The sequence below is a fragment of the Macrobrachium rosenbergii genome, chromosome 13 (assembly GCF_040412425.1).
Source record: "Macrobrachium rosenbergii isolate ZJJX-2024 chromosome 13, ASM4041242v1, whole genome shotgun sequence".
Taxonomy (NCBI): Eukaryota; Metazoa; Arthropoda; class Malacostraca; order Decapoda; family Palaemonidae; genus Macrobrachium; species Macrobrachium rosenbergii.
In genome coordinates, this window is record NC_089753.1 from 33498992 (window position 1) to 33520034 (window position 21043).

At 36.5% G+C, this 21043-nt stretch overlaps 1 protein-coding gene and 1 long non-coding RNA gene across 27 annotated transcripts in view; one reads left to right on the forward strand and one right to left on the reverse strand.

The window, feature by feature from the left end:
- Positions 1–21043, forward strand: part of LOC136845133 (neuronal acetylcholine receptor subunit alpha-7-like) — a 514118-nt gene that overhangs the window by 315276 nt on the left and 177799 nt on the right. For all 26 annotated transcript variants that reach the window (XM_067115030.1, XM_067115042.1, XM_067115028.1 and 23 more), the window contains exon 2: positions 9636–9775. In XM_067115030.1, the coding sequence (XP_066971131.1) occupies positions 9636–9775 (140 nt within the window). The remainder of the gene's footprint in view (positions 1–9635; positions 9776–21043) is intronic.
- The window catches only part of LOC136845137 (uncharacterized), a 582337-nt gene that overhangs the window by 199939 nt on the left and 361355 nt on the right, over positions 1–21043 (reverse strand). The gene's annotated exons all lie outside the window — the stretch shown is intronic.

The window sequence follows — 21043 nt, forward strand, 5'->3', positions numbered from 1 at the left end:
TCTCTCTCTCTCTCTTTTATCTCACAGCCCGCAAAACCGTCCCCAACAAGTCGTACGCAAATCGATGATGACCAATACTAGTCCCCGAACGCCCCCCCCCTTTCCTCCCGAATTCCTTTTTAGTTTTCTGTCAAAGAAAACTATTGTGCCGGCTTTGTCTGTCCGTCCGCCCTCAGATCTTAAAAACTGCTGAGGCTAGACCGCTGCAAATTGGTACGTTGATCATCCACCCTCCAGTCATCAAACATGCCAAATTGCAGCCCTCTAGCCTCAGTAGTTTTGATTTTATTTAAGGTTCAAGTTAGCCGCAATCGTGCATCTGGTAAACGATATAGGACAGGCCACCACCGAGCCGTGGTTAAAGATTCATGGGCCGCAGCTCACACAGCACTATACCGAGACAACCAAAAGATTGATTTATTTTCGGTGGCCTTGATTATACGATATACAGAAAAGTCGATCGCGCCGAAGAAACTTCGGCGCATTTTTTACTTGCTTTTTCTTTGAATTTTATTTTTCCATTTTTTCCTCCCGGTGTCTTGCGCTCCCTCCCCCCCCCCCTACCTTTAATGGGTGTCATCCTCACACCCTCTGCTGTCTGTCCAATCCCTTGTGCTGCTATTAGCAGCTCCTGCTGTTGTCTGCCGCTATTTTATTTTTCATACCATTTTCATGATTTTCTCCTTCTGCCTCTTGATCTATTAAAGAAGAACGCGCGGAGCCTGCCCTGGACTCTTTTCCAGACTCCGTCCCCGTCATGAAAATAAAGGTTTTTAAAATTCCTGACCACTTTTAACATCCGCCTTCAAAGGTTGGCATGTTATTGGCCAAGAGAAGACTTCTATTTCCTCATTTTGATTTATAAAAATCTTGTAGTAATTCGTACAAATAAATAGAAACAATTTTTGTTTCCTAGATACAAATCACAGACAAAAAACATTAGAAGCCTTTCAAATGGAAAGCTAAAAGCTGTAGATCCATTTTTTGAAAGAAGTGTCCCTTCTATTCAAATTCACGGACACTGTTTAAAAACACTGTATTACGATAAATGTTAATTGAATTCTGTTTTGATCTTATAATTAGAACTTAAAAAACAGTACTGTATATCATACTGCTACACAAAGCAATGTTTTCATAACAGTCCTTATCAATTTTTTCTGTACATTAATATTATCCTCTACCTTTATGATCCACCAATACAAATTCTACTCTTTCTTTCGACACGTTCAAGAAAACTATTTTATTTATTAATAGCATTCCGAAAATGTTTCACGCGATGGCCAGAGATCAATTCAAGTCCTGAAAACCTAGTGGAAAAAGACCCGCATATAATACCTGTACACAAACTGCTTGGAATGGAATACTATCGACACCGTATTGGCATCAAATCGGATTAGGTTTAAACCAAAACAGTTGCGCTGGTTTCATCTGCTATGGACAACAAAAAAAGGGGTCAAATAAAAATCTGATAAATGTCTTGGAGCTAACCACGAGATGAATTAGGGAAAAATTCAAATTTACAGCGCGCAGAAAGAGAAGAATGCAATCAAATTGTATTTCCATAAACTGACCAAAACGAGTAAAAGGTGGCCCACGAAACAGAGAACAAGATACGCAGAAGGTTTCTATTAACTCCGCCTGTGCTGCACATGTCGATGCAGCAACCAAACTACGACAAAAAAAAAAATAAAGACACATCCTTTTCTGTTATCGAAAAGCATCGCACACACAGGCGTTATAATATTATATACAGCAAACGTATCGGCTCGAAAGCACGCTGCCTACCACTGCGGAACGAACAGAAGGGTTGCCGAAGACAATCCGGTATCCGGTCATCACGAGCCTTCTATACCCCAGACATCAATAGGCGATATTTTTCCATTTCTTCGCGTCTTCTCCATCTGATAGCGACTTCCACGTCAACAGGGAATATTTTCATTTCATCTGTTTGTGGGGGTAACTAAAACCATTCACGAGTTCAAGGTGACATCTGGTGGAATTTATACACCGATTCTTTTTTTTTTCTCTCTCTCTCTTTTCTTATTTTCTTGAAATCGAAAGCTGATGGCTGCCTGGATAGCAAGAAACTGCGACGTCTCTTCAATAACAGGAAATAAGCTCGTAGAGTTTTTCCAAGAATGAACGCAAGTTCATGATGAACTAAGCAAACATTTACAGCAAGTCGTATGCGAGCATACACACAGGCGCACTAAATAATTACCGCAATATCCTCAATAAAAAAAAGTACTCAGCTGTCTACCACCTAATCACACTCTGCACTGCAAGACCTGTTTCATAGTTATCAGCTCTGCTCTGAGCTTTTCAGGTTTATCACTAATGAATATAATTTTCGGGGTTCAGCAACTAGAAAGAATGTAGCCATTTTTCAACACTCTTCCATATATGACAAATATTTCTGTCAAGATAATCAATCATCTTAGCTAACATTGTTTGTTTTTTCAGTGGTAATCTTAATGAAGTAAAGATAATACTCTTCCCTGAAGTTCCAAGTCAGCTAGCTACCCTCTCTCTGACATTCTTTGTTTTCTCTCGTAAAATATTAACAGAATTTCAACATGTTTCATGATCGATTAGATATATATATATATATATATATATATATATATATATATATATATATATATATATATATATATATATATATATATATATATATATATATATATATATATATATAATCTCAGCTGTTTCCTCTTACAAGGGGTGGCTCAGAGAAAAACAAAGCAACAATTCTTCTGAATCGTTGATAAATCCTTTGTGCTGATAATTCTCACAGCACGAGCCACTTCATAAGCCTTCGGTAAAGACTCACGTCTTCCACTCCTCTTGCCTCCTAACACTTCCGAATTATGCACTCTCTTTGATAACCTAATATTTTCTTCTTTTTTCACATGACCAAACCACCTCAAGACACCCTCATCCTTCTTTCACCTTCGCTTCTGTCATTGACAGATCTACGTATCTTCCGCATTTCTCAGCCTTTCAGCTCTTCTTACACAAAATATGCCACAAACAATTCATCTACACACCTTCAACTTTAAATACCAAGCGTATTCAACATTCCCACTTCACTTCCATAAAGGGGAGTTGGCTCAACAATCCCTTTATACATTACTGCCTTGGCTTCTACAGAAGCTAGAAGCATTTTTGCAATCTTTTGCACGCTTCTCACTACACTTCTTGCCACCTGTCTGTAGATTGACTTATCTCTCTTCCCATCGTTGACCATTATGTTTAAAACCTTAATAAACAGCTTTTATTCTTACATCGAGCCACAAAGGAAATATTTAATATTTGCTGTCTGCAAAAATTTACTGAAAGGCTCAAAAGACTCTGAAGATCAATTTAACAATGAGCAGGCTGAATAAGATTTGGAAACCAAATGAATTGGAATTGCATACGAAAGTCTAATGCAATCTACATTGCTAAACATACACGAATCACGGCATAACGATGAAAAATAAAAGATTTTACCAAATTTGAGAACAAAGCTTTAAGAGGGGGTATTACGGTTCAGATGGCAAGACAGGGTTAGAAAATCTACTGACACCGCACAGGAGATTATGGAAGTTCCAAATGTAGATGAAATTGATAAAATAATGGAGATGGCATGAACATGTCTTGCACACAACCCCAGAGAAAAGAATGCATCATAGTGGCAGCTGGGCTTCTCTACCTGTCAGGGGTCGGGAGTTACATTGCTGCTCGCACGAGCTACTGACCTGTATGAGAGTTTTGTTAATAAATCAGTAAAACTGCAGTCTTTGTATCTTACTGGTACCTCGCCTCATAGTGTCAACTGGGCTCCTGTGGGCACCAGGAGGGTTATAAGACCCAGACCTACAACTTCCATGCCAACTACTGAAGGGAGGCTGGAATTGAGTAATGATTCATGGATAATATGCACAAGAAAGACATCAGTGCCGAAATTTCACGGGGGCCCTTTGCGTCACGCTGCGTTGGAGGCGACTATTATGACAAAATTATACGTCACAATCACGAGATTCATGCATTGTTAAAGCCACAATCAATTTGCATGCTCTTAACATCTTGGATACGCTTTTCAATGAAATCCTACCAACCCGGAAGAGAAACTGAATGAAAAAATTCTCCACCACATATGTAGATTTTGAACAGAAATCCAATTAGGAAAAGGAAGTCACCTCTAAACCATTACATTAACAGGATGGATAGGGATTTGCATCACTTTATACATACATACAGTACATACATATGACCGTCAGCGAAAACATACACAAAAAAGGCAATCGTAAAATGACGAGGTCATGACAATATATATATATATATATATATATATATATATATATATATATATATATATATATATATATATATATATATGTATATGTATATATATATATATATATATATATATACACATATATACATACATACATGTACAGTATATATACATATATTAGTTTGAATTTGCCTCAGTAAATTCCAAGAAACGATACAAGAAACGTCTATTGCTCCTGCCCGTGTACTAATCAAGAAAACCAGACTAACATCGCCTATCCAACAATGTTAACACTCGCCCTTGTAAGTGAATTATAATACAAGACACTCTGACAGAGAGAGAGAGAGAGAGAGAGAGAGAGAGCGCGGTTTCGGCGTTCACTACCGAACTTACGCTATCACCCGCAATTCGTAAATACATTACAAGAAAAATTACTAAAACACGAGACAAGTATGAAAATAAAAAAAATACATCCGATAAGCTGGATGAATTAGCTGATAAAATTGAGATCCTGCGCCACTCAGTGAGAGAAAGCTACGAGGCTAAATATGATCAAAAGGTCGCATCTCGAAACGTTTATTTAATTCCAGTTCGAACATACTGGTATTTTTTCTGTAGCTACTCGAGCTTATCAGAATAGCGATAATGGTAATTTTCCGCTTGTGAAATAATTTTGTTATGGTGGATGCTTACAACAAGTGAACAGCAGGTATCCCTGATTATTCTATTCAATACAAATTTCATGTCAATCAACAAGATATGAATGTATTGTACTACGGATGTTTGTGTGCATTTATGCGGGGAATCGCTGTATGCAAATTACTTTTTGATCTTTCAGAGATACTGAAACTCACCGTCTCTTGTCTCTCATAGCTCTGGATTCTGTATCTGGGGAATGGCCTTGCTCAATCTTTGCCGACTCCAGTTTCAGTATAAGTTTTCTCATGGTCTAGTCAAATGGAAAATAACCGAAAATCTACCCCTTTGCAAGATCCAAGCCACTGCTTCAAAATAAAAATTTCTTACACAACCTGCCAGTGTAACTATGGTACATAATGACGATAAAAGTTGCTAATAAGTACTCTGAATTCTTATCTTAATATTTTTCGTCGGATTCCTCTGACACTCTCATATCAAAAATGCCCTGTTGTGACCTTTTGTGACCAGCAGCAGGCAGGTCAAGTTTATCGCTTCTGGAATCGCCACAGAATCACCAAACCGCTGAACATAACCGTACATTCTCAAGCAACTGCATAATCGTTACAATGGTTTGAAAAATATTCTCCCTCTGTCAAAGATCATTTCCTTTTCTGTCTCTCCATCTACCTGTCTTAGGTCAAACACCGTCTTTCTGTCAAACAGAAACATACTCATTCAGCTCTACGCCCAAGTAACTTCTACAAACTTTACAACATAGGTACATAAACAATCGCCAAGAAAATGTGCATAGTACCTACTTACTAATTTAGACGTCCGGGCGTTTATATGCATTAAGGAACAAAAATAATTACAAATGCACATATAAAACAGCCAGATTTGGAAAGGAACCATTAGTCTAAAATAAATAATAGACAAAAATAGGCCAATAAATCACTATCTGCATCAACGGGTATTTAGGCAAACTCGCAAAAGACACACAACTACATAAATAGACATAACGACTATGGCAATAGCTTCCAACTTCCAGATACCAAACTGCATATATCGTTATCAACGTACAATATCAATTCCCGCTTTACTCTATCAAAAAATCGTCCCTTTCTCCACCACAGCAAACTGTTAACCCGGCCTTCATGTTTTTGTGAGCCACCCGTATTTTTGGGGTTGCCAGTTACCCAATCCTATTTATCCCACCATCTATTTACTAACCTATTATTCCACCTATTTACAATTTACAGTTCTGTCGCATTCTAAGATATATTTTTTCTTCATCCATCCAGCACCAGATTCCATTACTTCCTCTGGACTATTAAGCATGATTTATTTATGCCCATTTTCAATTTTGCCTCCCTTTTGTCCGCTCAAAACTATCATTTCTCTTTATCTGAATGTGAAATGTGTCTTCTCGAACTTGTTCAATTTATTTCCGTATCCAAGGAATATGGCTGTTCATTCACTTGTGATTTATATATGTCTTCTCTCAAGTTCAATTTTTACCCAACTGATCGCAAGTGATATGCCAAACTAATTGCTCTCAAGTTTCATTCACATCCGTGGGACCATTCTCTCCGGCAGCGTCTTTCAATTGTTTTCTTTTTCTTTATCGTGTCACTACTCATTGTCTGTTTTCCGAGTTTACTTCACATCTTAGTAGAAGAATCATCTATCATTATTTGCAACTAAGCAGCCATGTTTTATGTACATTACGAAATTTATTCCTTCGTTATTTATTTCCTTTCTCTGTTCGTCTCGAAACCTATTCTCCTCAATTAGCTAACAAAGGCCATTATTCCCTATCAGTTTCCAAGAGCCGTGTTTTCTGTATAATCGGCAACGCCCCCGCCCCCTCCACATCCTCATCCAAGTCTCATTCCTAGTATTTGTTCCAAACACCATTTTGTCGCGCGTATTTCCGGATGTCATTTCTCCCGGTGACGTTCCTTCCCATCTGTTTTCAGAGGCCATTCCCTTCCGCTTACTCCCGGAAGTCATTCCTCCTCATCCTTTTCAAGGGGCCATTCTTCTTAGACTTGGTTTCAAAGGCACTGGTTTCTACTTGGCATACTTCCGGGTCACCACTCGTCTCTAGATGCTACCTAGAACCATTCCTTCTTATCTGTCAAAAAAAAAAAAAAAATAATGTATTTTGACTTGCAAGCTTCCGACTGGATTTCCATATTCTCTGCTTGCCAGTGCCAGCGTCTACCATTCGTACCCGGTGCCCCTTTCTGTATAGTTCTGGATGTTATACCGAATACCTGCCTCTCTCTCACCGCCATTTATCTGTCGCGTAATTTCGGTTACTCCCTATTTGCTTCCAAGAATCATACCGTCGCATTTCTATGCAAGTGGCACTCTCCTCTAACGGCTTAATGTATTCTAGATAGCATCTTAAAACGACGACCTTTCCTGAACGACTAGTTCCCGGATCTATGCCTTCAAGCCGTTGCCAAGGGATGGCCCCTTCAATTGGTTTTCAGTATATTCAGAATTATTCGACCTCATTTCTCTTCTGGCGCCATTCCACCATTAATTACTTCCTTGTTTATTTGTCATCATTATATAAGCAGCATAATTCATCAATTAAACAATGGGAACGGCAAAATAATAAAATAGCAACACAATTTTTTTACGAATAATTGCAAACTAAGAAATATACGTCCAAGTCGAACGTGCTCTTCCAGGTATCCCATTTCCAAAACTCTACCGTACAGATCATCATCATCATCATCATCATCAGCATCACTGGGGCAGACACCTGGCAGCAAACCTTCCATCGGCCTCTGGTCAAAAATTCATTAGATGAGAGCAATAAGCTACGATGTCACTTCCCATTACCACTTACCACCTACTGTAGTCACATCGACATTTCACGTGAAAGTGTGTATGTGTGTGTGTATGTGTGTATGTGTGTGTGTATCGACTGGGACACGCTATGCTCCCCCACTGGTTGTAAGATCTGTGAGTGCATATTTGCGTGCGCTCGGTGTGCACGCGTGTACGTGTCTGTGTCGCGTGCGCGCGTATATTTATGTGTGCGCGCGCGAGTGTGTCCGTCTCGAGCAATCAATACTGTACCACCCAGGTTCCACTGTGTAACCCCCACCCCCTACGGCATATACCTCCCCACCCCAGAGAGCCAGCTCCGTCATATCCCCAATCCCCTCTCCCCAGGACACAACCCCACCAATACCCAACCCCCACAGCATCCAGCACTACCACCGATATCGCTCCGTTTTCTATGATGTCCAGGAAGCTGGATTGTTCCTCCAACTGACCTTTTTTTCATTATCAGTTCTTCGAAGTAATCAACGGATTCTGCGCTTGAATCAGAGCAAAAATCAACGACACGGGAAGCAATACGAGAATCCTACGGGTAACCGCGAGGGAGGCCTCGACACAAAGGATGTACCGTATCATGAAATACAAACATACACACACACACACACACACAGGTGCCCCCGTGTGATAAGAGAAGTACATTCAGGTGGTGTTTACTTGGGATGCTAACGAGAAGCAGCCGCTGCCAGTTAGGAGACATTATCGCTTTCATTATAATGTGCTTTGTAATGGTGTGTGGCCAGGTGTCGTTCCTTATGGATACATGTAATCATTTTAATATTTTTATTATGTACGTATCTGTGTATCTATCTACCTATCTATCTATATATATGAGTGTATGTGTAAGTTTTCTTTGTGCATACAAACATATATATATATATATATATATATATATATATATATATATATATATATATATATATATATATATACACACATATATACATATATACTGTATATATACACATATATATGTGTGTGTGTTTGTGTGTGTGTGTGTATTATATAAATTTATATTAGAAGCCTTGTGTTCAGATTCAGTATATTCCATACAGAAACTTTATAACTAGTCAGATCTATAATAAGTACCTACATAAAACAACACATGTGTATGTGTGTAAGTGCGCATGAGAGAGAGAGAGAGAGAGAGAGAGAGAGAGAGAGAGAGAGAGAGAGAGAGAGAGAGAGAGATAATTGGTGGAGCCAGTGCGGGAAAACAAATAACTGAGAGAAAGGAAAAAAATTGGGCAGTGGTTAGTGAAGAAAAAGGAGAGACTGGGAGAGAGAGCGACAACTGACAGAGAACGGCATTGACAACGACATTATAGCAGTACCGAACGACACTTAATCAACAGAAAGCGAACACCGCGACGAAAAAGACAGCCCAATAATCTGTATCATGACAGAGAGAGAGAGAGAGAGAGAGAGAGAGAGAGAGAGAGAGAGAGAGAGAGAGAGAGAGAATGTAATAAAGTAATAAAATGAGAATGTAATAAAATATCATTCATGTCTGAGAAGGATAGGAAAAGAAAGAGAGAGAGAGAGAGAGAGAGAGAGAGAGAGAGAGAGAGAGAGAGAGAGAGAGAGAGAGAGAGAATGTAATAAAATGTATGACAAGAATAGGAAAAGAAACAGAGAGAGAGAGAGAGAGAGAGAGAGAGAGAGTAATAAAATGTATGACAAGAATACGAAAAGAAACAGAGAGAGAGAGAGAGAGAGAGAGAGAGACAAGAGAAAAGAGAGAGAGAGAGAGAGAAAGATAGACATATGAACAAAACAAACAGAACTGCTACCGCTGCCGTTACCACCACCAGCCAAATCTAACAAAACTGTTCTCTGTCTCGTCCCCCAGAGGCGGCATGCGGCCAGTACGAGCGGCGCCTCCTCCACGACCTGTTGGACAACTACAATAACTTAGAGCGCCCTGTGGATAACGAGACCGAACCTGTTGTGGTGACCTTTGGCATCACTCTCCAACAGATTATAGACGTGGTAGGTTACCCTGCTGCCTTAAACCTGAGATATTGATCAAATCCAAGGATTTCATGTTAAAAAGAACAAAAAAAAAAAAAAAAATAATATTAACGTCTTATCATGTTGAGAAATTTTCTTCAAGTTTCCTTGGATTAAAAACAGAAAACGGAAGAGAATGGGTAAAGATGTCAAATACAATAACTAGATCTAATTAGCCCAAGGCTATCTTCAGAAGTATTGCATCGCAAACTTAATTAAAGGAGACACTAGCATCATGCTATTTTGAAAGACAGCCCATTCTCAAGTCATTCCAAAGAATCAGAATGCAGTATTCAAAAATGTGCAGAAAAAAAAAAAATAAAAATTCAGAAGAATTGGAAGAACAGAGTCACATCACTAAATCCTTTATCTCAGACCACAAGAAGAAGAGAAGTGCTCCTTCAAGAGAATGAGAGAGATCTTATAGAGACAAACTTCCGTAGTGATTTTGTTAACTTTTAAGGAGATGATGATGATGATGATGATGTCCGCTGAGCCTTGGGCAACCGTTCCTCCCATATTACATTTGCACCTTTGTTGGAAGTTTTGAAATACGGATTTTGGAAACGTAATATCTGAGGAATGGTTGCTTTCGGCTCAGTCGGCATCAGGAATATTATTACCATTATATTATTACTATACTGCTACTACTCTTATTATATCATGACATTACCTATTATATATATTATATATAGAAATCTGCAGTTAGAATATAAGTGTCTATGTAGTTTAGATTGATGTGTTTTGATGTTATAGTGCTGCTCATTTGCATACTACGAAATATTATTATTATTATTATTATTATTATTATTATTATTATATGAATCGTCATTCCTCTAATTATTTTTTTTTATTATTTTCTTCACCCGGCTCATCACCTCTAAATCAAGACATTCTAGTTTATTTACTTATTTTCCATCAACCTAAACTATCGTCTTTTGTATCTCAACCTGCACTAAATCCAAATCTGAACGGTTCGGGCAATCCAACATCCGCGAATGCGCCTCCGAGTCCATCGATGAAGAGAGCACAAGAAGAAGAAATCTCACTTCCGCGGATTTCCTTCTTTGTTTCCTCTACTTAATCAAGTACCCACGGTTCTACTTAAAAAAAAAAAAAAAAGAATACTGATTCAATGGGTTCTCGGCGTATTCTTTGTTGGATGCACGAATCTTACTTAATAATAATAAAAAAAAAATTATATGTTCCACGAGAATCCGAGCAAAAAAAAAAAATATCTAAAGTAATATTGGAAGAGGCACCGGTATTTCACAGTAGTTTGACCCAGAACAGAAGAAAATTGGGACTGATTAGTAGCTAAACATATATGACACAGCTCTTTCAAACACACTGTATATACTGTTTGCAATTCTACAAAAGATAATGCAAAATAACATGATATACAATTCACTGACTCCAATGTGCAAAGAGTTTATTTCACGTACACAACACACAAATACCTCACAAAACCAGATATACCATAAAGAATCCTACTGCACACTGCACTGACGGGAGAGAAACACCACCACAGCCTCCTCGGAGAGATTAAAACACCGAGAGACATTACAAACTCCCCCGCCCACCAGAGCGAGCTAATCCGTGGGTCAAATTTGTTCTGTTCTGAATCAAGCCGCGCAGTGCCCTTCCCTTATTACTTGACCCAACCAAAGATGAAAAGAATCCAGAGAAAAACAAGTACGGTTTGGCAGCGGGGTGGCAAATCATGTCCATATTATGGTTGGACAAAACGTTACATTGAGAAAAGCTAAAGCTATGTCTCAGATGGTTCCACTCCAGATGGTATTACATTCTGTTATCTCTTTTCCTTTTTTTTGGTCACCTGTGGTATTACTAACTAATATTTATTGTTGTCTTTTTTGAGTGAGGTTTAAATCAGTTATGATCATGCATGTCATTCAATAAGCTTCCTTGTTAAATAATGTAAAATGAAATCATGTCAGGTGTGCATGCCATAACGCTATCTCTTCGCTGTTTATATAATATTTATATATATATATATACAGGCTTTCATGATGCTCCATTTATATATATACAACTTTCGGATGTCACTTGTTTGTCTGTCAGTCTGTCTGTCCAATCACCACAGTCTAATTAATTAAGATTCTTCCTCAACACAAATTTACTCTAGATGTAAGGAATTCTCTTCCTGAGGATCTACTGCTCTAGAGTAAGCCAGATGGTTTTGTTTTCTATGCCAAAATTACTCAGTAACGACTACCACTTACACTTAATCATTAAATATCAATCAATATAAAAGCATACGCATGTGTGCATGTGCGGTGTGAATATGTATATGTGTATATATATATATATATATGTATATATATATATATATATGTATATATATATATATATATATATATATATATATATATATATATATATATATATATAATTATATATATAAATATATATATATATATATATATATATATATATATATATATATATATATATATATATATATATATATATATATATATATATATATATATATATATATATATATATATATTCATTCATTTATGTATGTATATACATGTATATATACATAATTATATATATATATATATATATATATATATATATATATATATATATATATATATATATATATAATTTATATATTCTAAATAGAACTCAGGGTAATTTACGTAATCTCGCTAGTATGTTATCGAAAATAAACGAATGAACAATTAAGTTTTTTGATGCTAATTAAACTTTTTATTACTATTCCGCAATGTGTTAATAAAACAGTCCATACGGTATTTTGTAAATGCACCAAACTTCTTAATTTCGTTAATGATTGCCGGTGTTAACAGACAGTATCTCACTCTTGTTATTTCTAGACAAGGTTTGACTTTTTTTATAAATGATGCATCTCACTATTCTAACTCAATGTCACATCATAATCTAGCCATGGGAAAACAGCCGTAAGACATTAAAGAATTTTTAGCGCCTTTATAAAGGAAGAAAGTTTTTGTTTTGTAAATTCCCATCCTTTTAAATTACGGTATATTCTCCTGGTTGTAAAACCTGAAAGAGATACGTTGAACTTTAAATAATGAACAACGAACGTTCCTTTAATTACACATGTATAGATCAGCGCCGCGGTTCCCCTACGTTTCACCAACAAAAATCGCACATGCATACATATTTATGCCATAATTATATGTAAGTATCCACACACATACCGCCATATACATGACACATACATGGCAAAATAGTTGATCCCTTCTTCCTTTGCATGCAAATAGATTTTCCACGTAGGTGCTGCTTTCCCTACACCCCCTTTTTTTGGGCTAGAAATAGTTGGCCACTGCTATTGACCCCCCACACACCTACCAAAATGACCTTTTTCCCCACCTCGAACAAAGCTTACTAGAAGAAGATCGCTTTGATTGAGTTTACTCTCCTCTTACTGCCACGTCTTTTTCTTCTTCTTTATCTCCCAAATGAAACTGTTTTTTAAACTGATCCCACTAACTTGCAATGACTGATTGAGAACAGATGCTGAACGGTAAGCGCTGTAAGTACAGAGGCATCAGTGTTACTGTGTGTGAGACTTCACGTAAGTAAACCTAGCCATATTAACACTCATCAACAATTAAAAAAAAAAAGTGAAAGATAGAAAAAAAAATGGAGTGATTATCTTCCTTTTCCGGACACGAAAAGGACGGGTAATCAGTTCAGTTTTATATGTATGAAGAAAAGAAAAATTCAAATAGATTCTTTATCATTCGCTATCAACTGGAACAACTGCAGCTATGGGAAGAATTAAATATATTGTAATTATTCACAATCTGTTAAAATACGTAACTACATCTTTCAATGTGCATTACTCAAAATAAAAAAAGATTAAAAAATAACGTAAACTGCAATCTTTAAAAGCTATGTTAATTATCTACCCGATATGATTATTGCATACCTAAAGGCAGAATTACAGTGCCAGATTTAAAACCAATTTCACCTCTTAAAACCAATTTCACCTCAAACATAATCTTAAGTTAAATAGTCTTTTTATTTTGGGAGGGGGAGGGAAACGGTAACTGGTCCTTCATTCTTGTTAAATGTTTATCATATATTTTTTCTGGGTGTCTAAGGATTTTTTTTTATCTACATATGATTCATAAACTAATCTGGACTAGTTTATGTGGGATAAAAAACTATCCTCTTCGGTTGGAAAAACGCTGTAACCACTCTCCATTCCACACTACTGACGAAAATCTCCGCAAACTACAAGTTTTGTCTGCGCACTACAGTGGCACGTTCATTATTGATCAATTCTTGAAGCGCGTTGGTCGATGAACTGCCAAAAGTGAAAGCTTCCTCATGAAACTTTTTAAAGATATAGAAAAAAGTCAAGAGTGTAAAGTACTTTATGGTATTTCTAGCTATTTGTCATAAAAGTTCAAATAGAATTTCAAGTGCATTGTTAATTTACTTATCATGCATAACAAGAGGAGTTTTAATCAGAACCATTACTTCGATAATCGTGTTCAAAAAAAAAAACTGATTTAAGTGGTGTTTTACACGCTAAGACTTCATTTCACAACAGCTGTCCCCTGGGCAGAATGAACGTACAAGAGATCATTCGTCTTCAGAGCGATTTTCGATCGTTTTTTAGGCAGAAATTGCGGGCTCTCCACTTTCAGCTAGATTTAAATCATACCACGAAGATCGTGAGGAAATTATATCTGACGTCCATTAGAAAAAAAACAATTCAAATACATGTAAATAGGTGATTTAATAAATTCTGACCAGAATATTTCCACCAGAACAACGATACGAAAGCCCAAATAAAATTAAGAAACAACAGAAACCATTGGAAAAAACAAGAGTACCTAAAAGGTCAAAACTTCCGTGACAATTGAACTGAGTGGAAAAATCTGACAACTTGACAGGCGAGAAGCAGAAGTGCCAATCACAGGCCACAAAAAGCGATGACGAACCAGTCACAACATATGTTGCGTTGGGGTATTTCCCTTGCACCCAAACACGCTCCACAAAAACAATAAAAAAAAACATAATTAAATGATGTCCTTGATAAGGATAGTCAAACTTCAGAGCGAGATAGTTATTATATTCCTGTGTGTATGCAATGCCACGTTTAATCTAGAGCAATCACTGTCCGATAATAAAGCAAAAAACGCTGCCAGACGCACGAAACGTGGCTATACTTACCCTCAAATCAAATAGAAACTACCACGTAATGCCATGCTTAATTTAGAGCATTCACTGTCCGATAAATAAAACAAGTAAAAAGCGCTGCCAGATGCACGACACGTGGCTAAACGTAACATTAAATAAACTAAATACTACTAAGGCTAGAGGGCTGCAATTCGGTATGTTTGATGATTGGGGGGTGGATGATCAACATACCAATCTGCAGCCCTCTAGTCTCAGTAATTTTTAAGATCTGAGGGTGGACAGAAAAGTGCGGACGGACAGACAAAGCCGTCACAACAGTTTTCTTTTACAGAAAACTAAAATGACAAAGGAAATCTTCACACCAACAACCTCTGGTAATAGAAACTAATGAAAGAATAACGGTAGTTTTCTCTCATAATCCAATTAGAATCAATGAAAAAAAAAATCTATTACACTTTATTCGTCGTTTCACCTCAAAACCGACTTCTTTGAGCTTATAGAGATCAGCTGTTTCTCCAGACAGCGGAATTTAATCTATCAAGTGGCATGTCTTATTATCAGTAATAATCATGAAAACTTTAAGCTTTAAACGGCGCATTATTGTCCATACTTGAACATATTAATTAAAACCCTGGACAACCTCTAGACCTTAAAATATTCTTTATATCAGATGGGAAAATCGGGTATATTATTGATGTAAAACACTACGACACCGACGTAGAATGGAATGACGTGTGAAAAGGCCTCGATTCTGATTATATAAATCAAACATCTATATACAGCAACTGTATAGTAAAAGTTACAGCATTACTGCATTTTAACGTTTGCTGCCACGTCACCTGTAATATTTGAGTTTGTGAACAATAAAGAACTTCAAACGCTACACTCTCACAAAATACTCTGTTTATATGTGTAAAAAATAATCTTTTTTTGTGTTCTGTTCACAAAGAAAATAAAAGTGCTGCTGTACATCAAAAAACGGCATCACGCAGATTCATTCAGGTAACAAGAGCAGCCGCCAAAAGTTAAAGGGAAATAGGTTACATCGTTCACAAGAGCTTTTATATATATATATATATATATATATATATATATATATATATATATATATATATATATATATAATATTTATATATACGGTATATATACTGTATATATAAAACCAAAAACCTGAAGCTTTTTAATATTTAAATATATTAATAATGAAGAACGTTTACAGAATAAGATCAAAGTTTTACAGAATGTTATAAAAAGGTATAATGAGAATTAAATTCAGGAAAAATAACGAAGGGCAAAGAAAACAATACAAAACAGTGATAAACTCAGTATTTGACTATATGGTCCCAGTGAACTAAACTGAATCGAATATAGAATTTAGGCCAAAGGCCAAGCACTGGGGCCTATGAGGTCATTCAGCGCTGAAACGGAAATTGCCAGTAAAAGGTTTGAAAGCTGCAACAGGAGGAAAACCTCGCAGTTGCACTGTGAATCAACTGGAAGAGAGAGAGAATATGAAAGGAGGCACAGTTAAAGAAGTGAAAGGGGTTGCAGCTGGGGGTCGAAGGTACGCTGCAAAGAACCTTAAGTAATGCCTACAGTGCACCGCATGAGGTGCACTGACGGCAGTACCTCTCTACGGAGATGGTCCCAGTGAGGTTTATAAGTAAAAACCTTTCCATTTGTTTAGGCTCAGTTCAAGTATACTAATTGGTTAAGTCTGGTGTTTGCCATTCAATGGTAGATCTCCTAACACAAGACAGTACTTAAAATTGAAGGAAATGAGACCTAGTAATAAATAAAATAAACGAAAAAGCATTATTAAACAGAAAAAGATAGGTTTGAATATTAGAATTCTTCTGAGAATCAATAATGCGGCCCATTGACCTGTTCTGACACCACTTCGGAAAAATAGAAAAAAAAGTGGGGGGCTCCTCCCCCTGTGAGTAAAATGCTCACTAAACACCATAATAATTAAGAGAGATTATTTTCTCCCTTGGTCTCTTTAATATCTGAGTTTCATTCAAGAATTTTTCCCCAACTCTTCCAATAAACTGCTAAATTGCTCTTTAATATTTTCTATTTCGGAGGTTGTACACCTCAGTCTTTCCCAGTCCTTCCCATGATACTTCTAAACTCGTCCGAATTTTACTCAAATGAGTTTGTAATCGCTCTACCGTAATAAATATGACATTAGCAAACTTCAAATTTCATCATATCCTTACAATCCCAAGAGGTGAATTTTTGACCGATTCAAAACAGGTGTGAACATTCAATGTCCCTGTGACTGTTTCAGAATAGTTGCCAAGAAACCCCAATCTCACCGATGCAGGAACTGCAACATGATATACGCAGCACAAAGGCAACTAACCACTAAAACTCGGGTTTCAAATGACACAAGAGAGCCTACGTATTCCTGGAATAATACGCAGCATATACCACACGAATGTTTCCAGAAGTTTGCCTTCCAATGATTCTAGTCTTGTTAGAATGTAACTGTTGGAGTTACAATGGGGAAAACTTCTACAAAAATTCGTTTTCTTGTGTATTCACTGTGATTTCTGGGAGATGCTTTTAAGTGTCCAAAAAAATCACGCAAAAGAACAATAAAGGTAGTCCGTTCAGTGTCATACCGATAAAATGTGTTAATCTTGCGATATACTGTATTTCATGAGCCCTGAGCACTACTGTCAAAGATAATGAGAACAGCTGCAAGCATTATGTAAAACCATTATTGTTGATGCCCAAAAAATAAAATTTAACAATTCTTGTCAGGATACCGAATTTTATAGTTAATATCCAAAGAAGATTCTTACAATAATCATACATAAACTGTTTCCTTAAAATGACGGTACTGATTGTCAACAGTCAATACCGATTTATCAAGGTTGTATTATAATATAAATAATATTTATTATCCTCTTGTTTACAAGAGCAATGTGACACTTGTCCCATGCCAGGTGAACAGGAATACAAGTCCAACTACAAGCAACTATTTTCATGATAATTTCTAAGGGAAACTGGATAATTTCCCTTTTAGATGGCAGCTGCTATCGTAATGGCATTATTTATTTCAAAGTAAATAATAAGAAGTAATCTGCTGTGACGAAGAACCCGAAACACTGAACTGCAGAAAATCGTAACTCTGGTCCGCTGGTACAGTGATTAGTGTCGTGGCATGCCACTCAGATGTGGCGGGCTCGCGTCTCCCCCAGGGGAATGAAAAATCACTGGCTCTGTACCATGATCAGTTACTGCAGTAGTGTGGGGTCTGCGGTGAGAGCCTAAAACTAATATTCTTTGGAGGCTTGAATTTCAAGCAAATGGCCCCTGTGTACTTCTTGTTGCATAAACCTTTTCCCCTAATAGAGGGATAGGGGACAATAGCATACAGCCGTTCGGTTTTCGAATAGTCTCAAAGGTTAAGGCTAGCACCCCTATGGAATTTTCCTTGATCTCAGCGCACATTCACAACCGGGTTCAGAATCGGATCACGAACTTTGCAAATGCACGCAGAGTCACAGCGTGTACGTGTATGCATATATATATATATATATATATATATATATATATATATATATATATATATATATATATATATATATATATATATATATATATATACACACACCACATATGCAGATGGACAATTAAGATAAACTTTTCTTGTTCATATTTATTTTCCGACGTTTCGCAATTTTCATATGCAACTACATCTTCAAGGGCTCTAAAATAGATAAAAACAAAACATACTTAGCATAAAACTCAAACGTAAATTTTTTGACACTTAAAATTAAACATATTTTTAAAAAGTCAAGCTATATTACAATTCACAAAGTAAGACACTGTATTGGACCAATCTTCCACCAGAGCAAAAGAAACAGCATGTGTGTATGTGGTTACTTCATTTAGCACTAAAAGATATCCCCATTATTTTTACCCAACGAGTCTGGTTAAACACATCAGAAAACAGTCAAATGCCATTTATACTTTTCTGTTCTTTTTTGCTCTGAGCATTAATGAGGAAACATGATCGTTAAGTTTGGCAGTTACCGCCTTCAGAGCAGAGTAGCGTATAATACACTGGTTACTGTAGCATGTGACAAGCTTGACGAAGAGTGAAAACAACAGCTAAGAGCAGCTTGGGGTAAACTAGCCCAGAAAAGGTGTGGTGTTAAAACTTTCATGCTATACTCAAATAACGAATAAATAGAGAATGTGGTCGTTCTAATAAAGCAAGAAAGTAATCTTCCTAATTTCTATGCATGGACGTAGTTTAAAATTCGTATACGCCAATCGCATAATATAAAGCTCAAGAATTTAATTACCGCGTGAACTAAATATGGTCTCTTTGTTACTATGATAAGTATGATAATCAAGGTTTTGAGCAGAAGTGATAATATAAAGTTAAACTTTAAATTAACACACTTTTTAAAATCTAGTCCTAAAGAGTACCGAAAATGTTAATCGAAAAAGAACTTCAAAAAAAATCGTCTTCCACAGAAATTTAGGTAAAACCTCCACATTTTCCTTTACCAATTAACCAGGGGCTAATTTGAGGTTCCATCACATTTTTCTCCATTATTCCCCACAAAAGAGTCAGGAGACGAATGATGTAGTAGGCCATTAAGATGAGATCACCTAAATATAAAAAGTGACTGAAACACAGTCCCTAACCACAGTTGATTTCATTTTACCACCATCGCACCCAATTTGTGTGTGCATGTATTATATATATATATATATATATATATATATATATATATATATATATATATATATATATATATATATATATATATATATATATTATTTATATATATTCTTAAAGAGTATCACTGAAGGAATTTGCTTTCCTTGACAATCATTTATAACTCTGTAACCACTGTGATTAACCAGTTGTCTTGATAGTTAAATGAGTCTCCATGATATCGAGAATGCGAAGGGGGATTTGCTCAGCATTGGGTGATGCAATATATACTGGGTTATGCAACATATAACAACAACAAAGAAGTGAAAAGACATTGTATTCTGAATCCCATTTTACTATCACTATATCTCTTTACTGACTTAGAGATAGTGCAATTGCTGTGATGATGATTAGAGTAATCTTCTATCCAGGTATATCATCACTTAGCATAATCCACGTACGTAGCAGATTCACTTATAAGCTCAATGCTGCAAGCGCATAGGCCTACCCCTTGGATAGCTGATATGAACGGAGAGCGGGGGTGGAGGGGGATACTGACTAAAGTAATTTTGTGTAGCAATACTCAAACAGAATCTAAACAACGTAGCAACAAAAACTACTAGTGCCAACAACTGACAGATAGCGAAGCTTGAAGTAAAAAAAAAAAAAAAAAAAAAAAACCGACTGGAAAGAGATACTTGGTTTCCCAAAAATAAAATTCATATATTTTACGTATTTCGGGGTACTTTTCATTCATGCAAATCCTACTCACTTTTCCACATATTTCAAATGAAGTAATTGTCATATACATATAATGCGGATTCACTGGCTAAAAGATTCGGCACATTCTCTGGCATGGTAAATGTTGGAGAAAAAATTATATATCATATATTTATAATTGTATGAAGCTACTGTTGTGGGGGTTTTTCTGTAGAGGGAGTTCCTCCTTGATTCAGCAGTTATGGGAAGATGCTTATTTTCCGAAAAAAATATTCTACCGGACACAGATCCACAAATGGTTGTTAAAAATGCAGATGAATGATTTTTCAGTTAGTTACTTCCTGCTGAAAAATCCACACAGGAAGTCGAGTTTGCCAAAAATTTCCTTTGAAGGCATGCCAGCAGATGACTCACAAAGCAAAGATGATAAATGTAAACATCCGCCACTTAAAACAGGGGCAATAAACCAATGTTGAATACTGAAGGGTCTTTACAAAAGCTTTCTTCATGATGCAAAACACCTGAGGAAGCCTGAAGGGAACATCTGTTTCAGTGGTACCTAAGAAATGTATATTCTTTAAGGAGCAACGTTCCCTATTGTGAGTTTTAAAAGTCCTATTTTCTTTTTATTATATTTGACGGATCTCGCTGTTTTGTACCATATAATA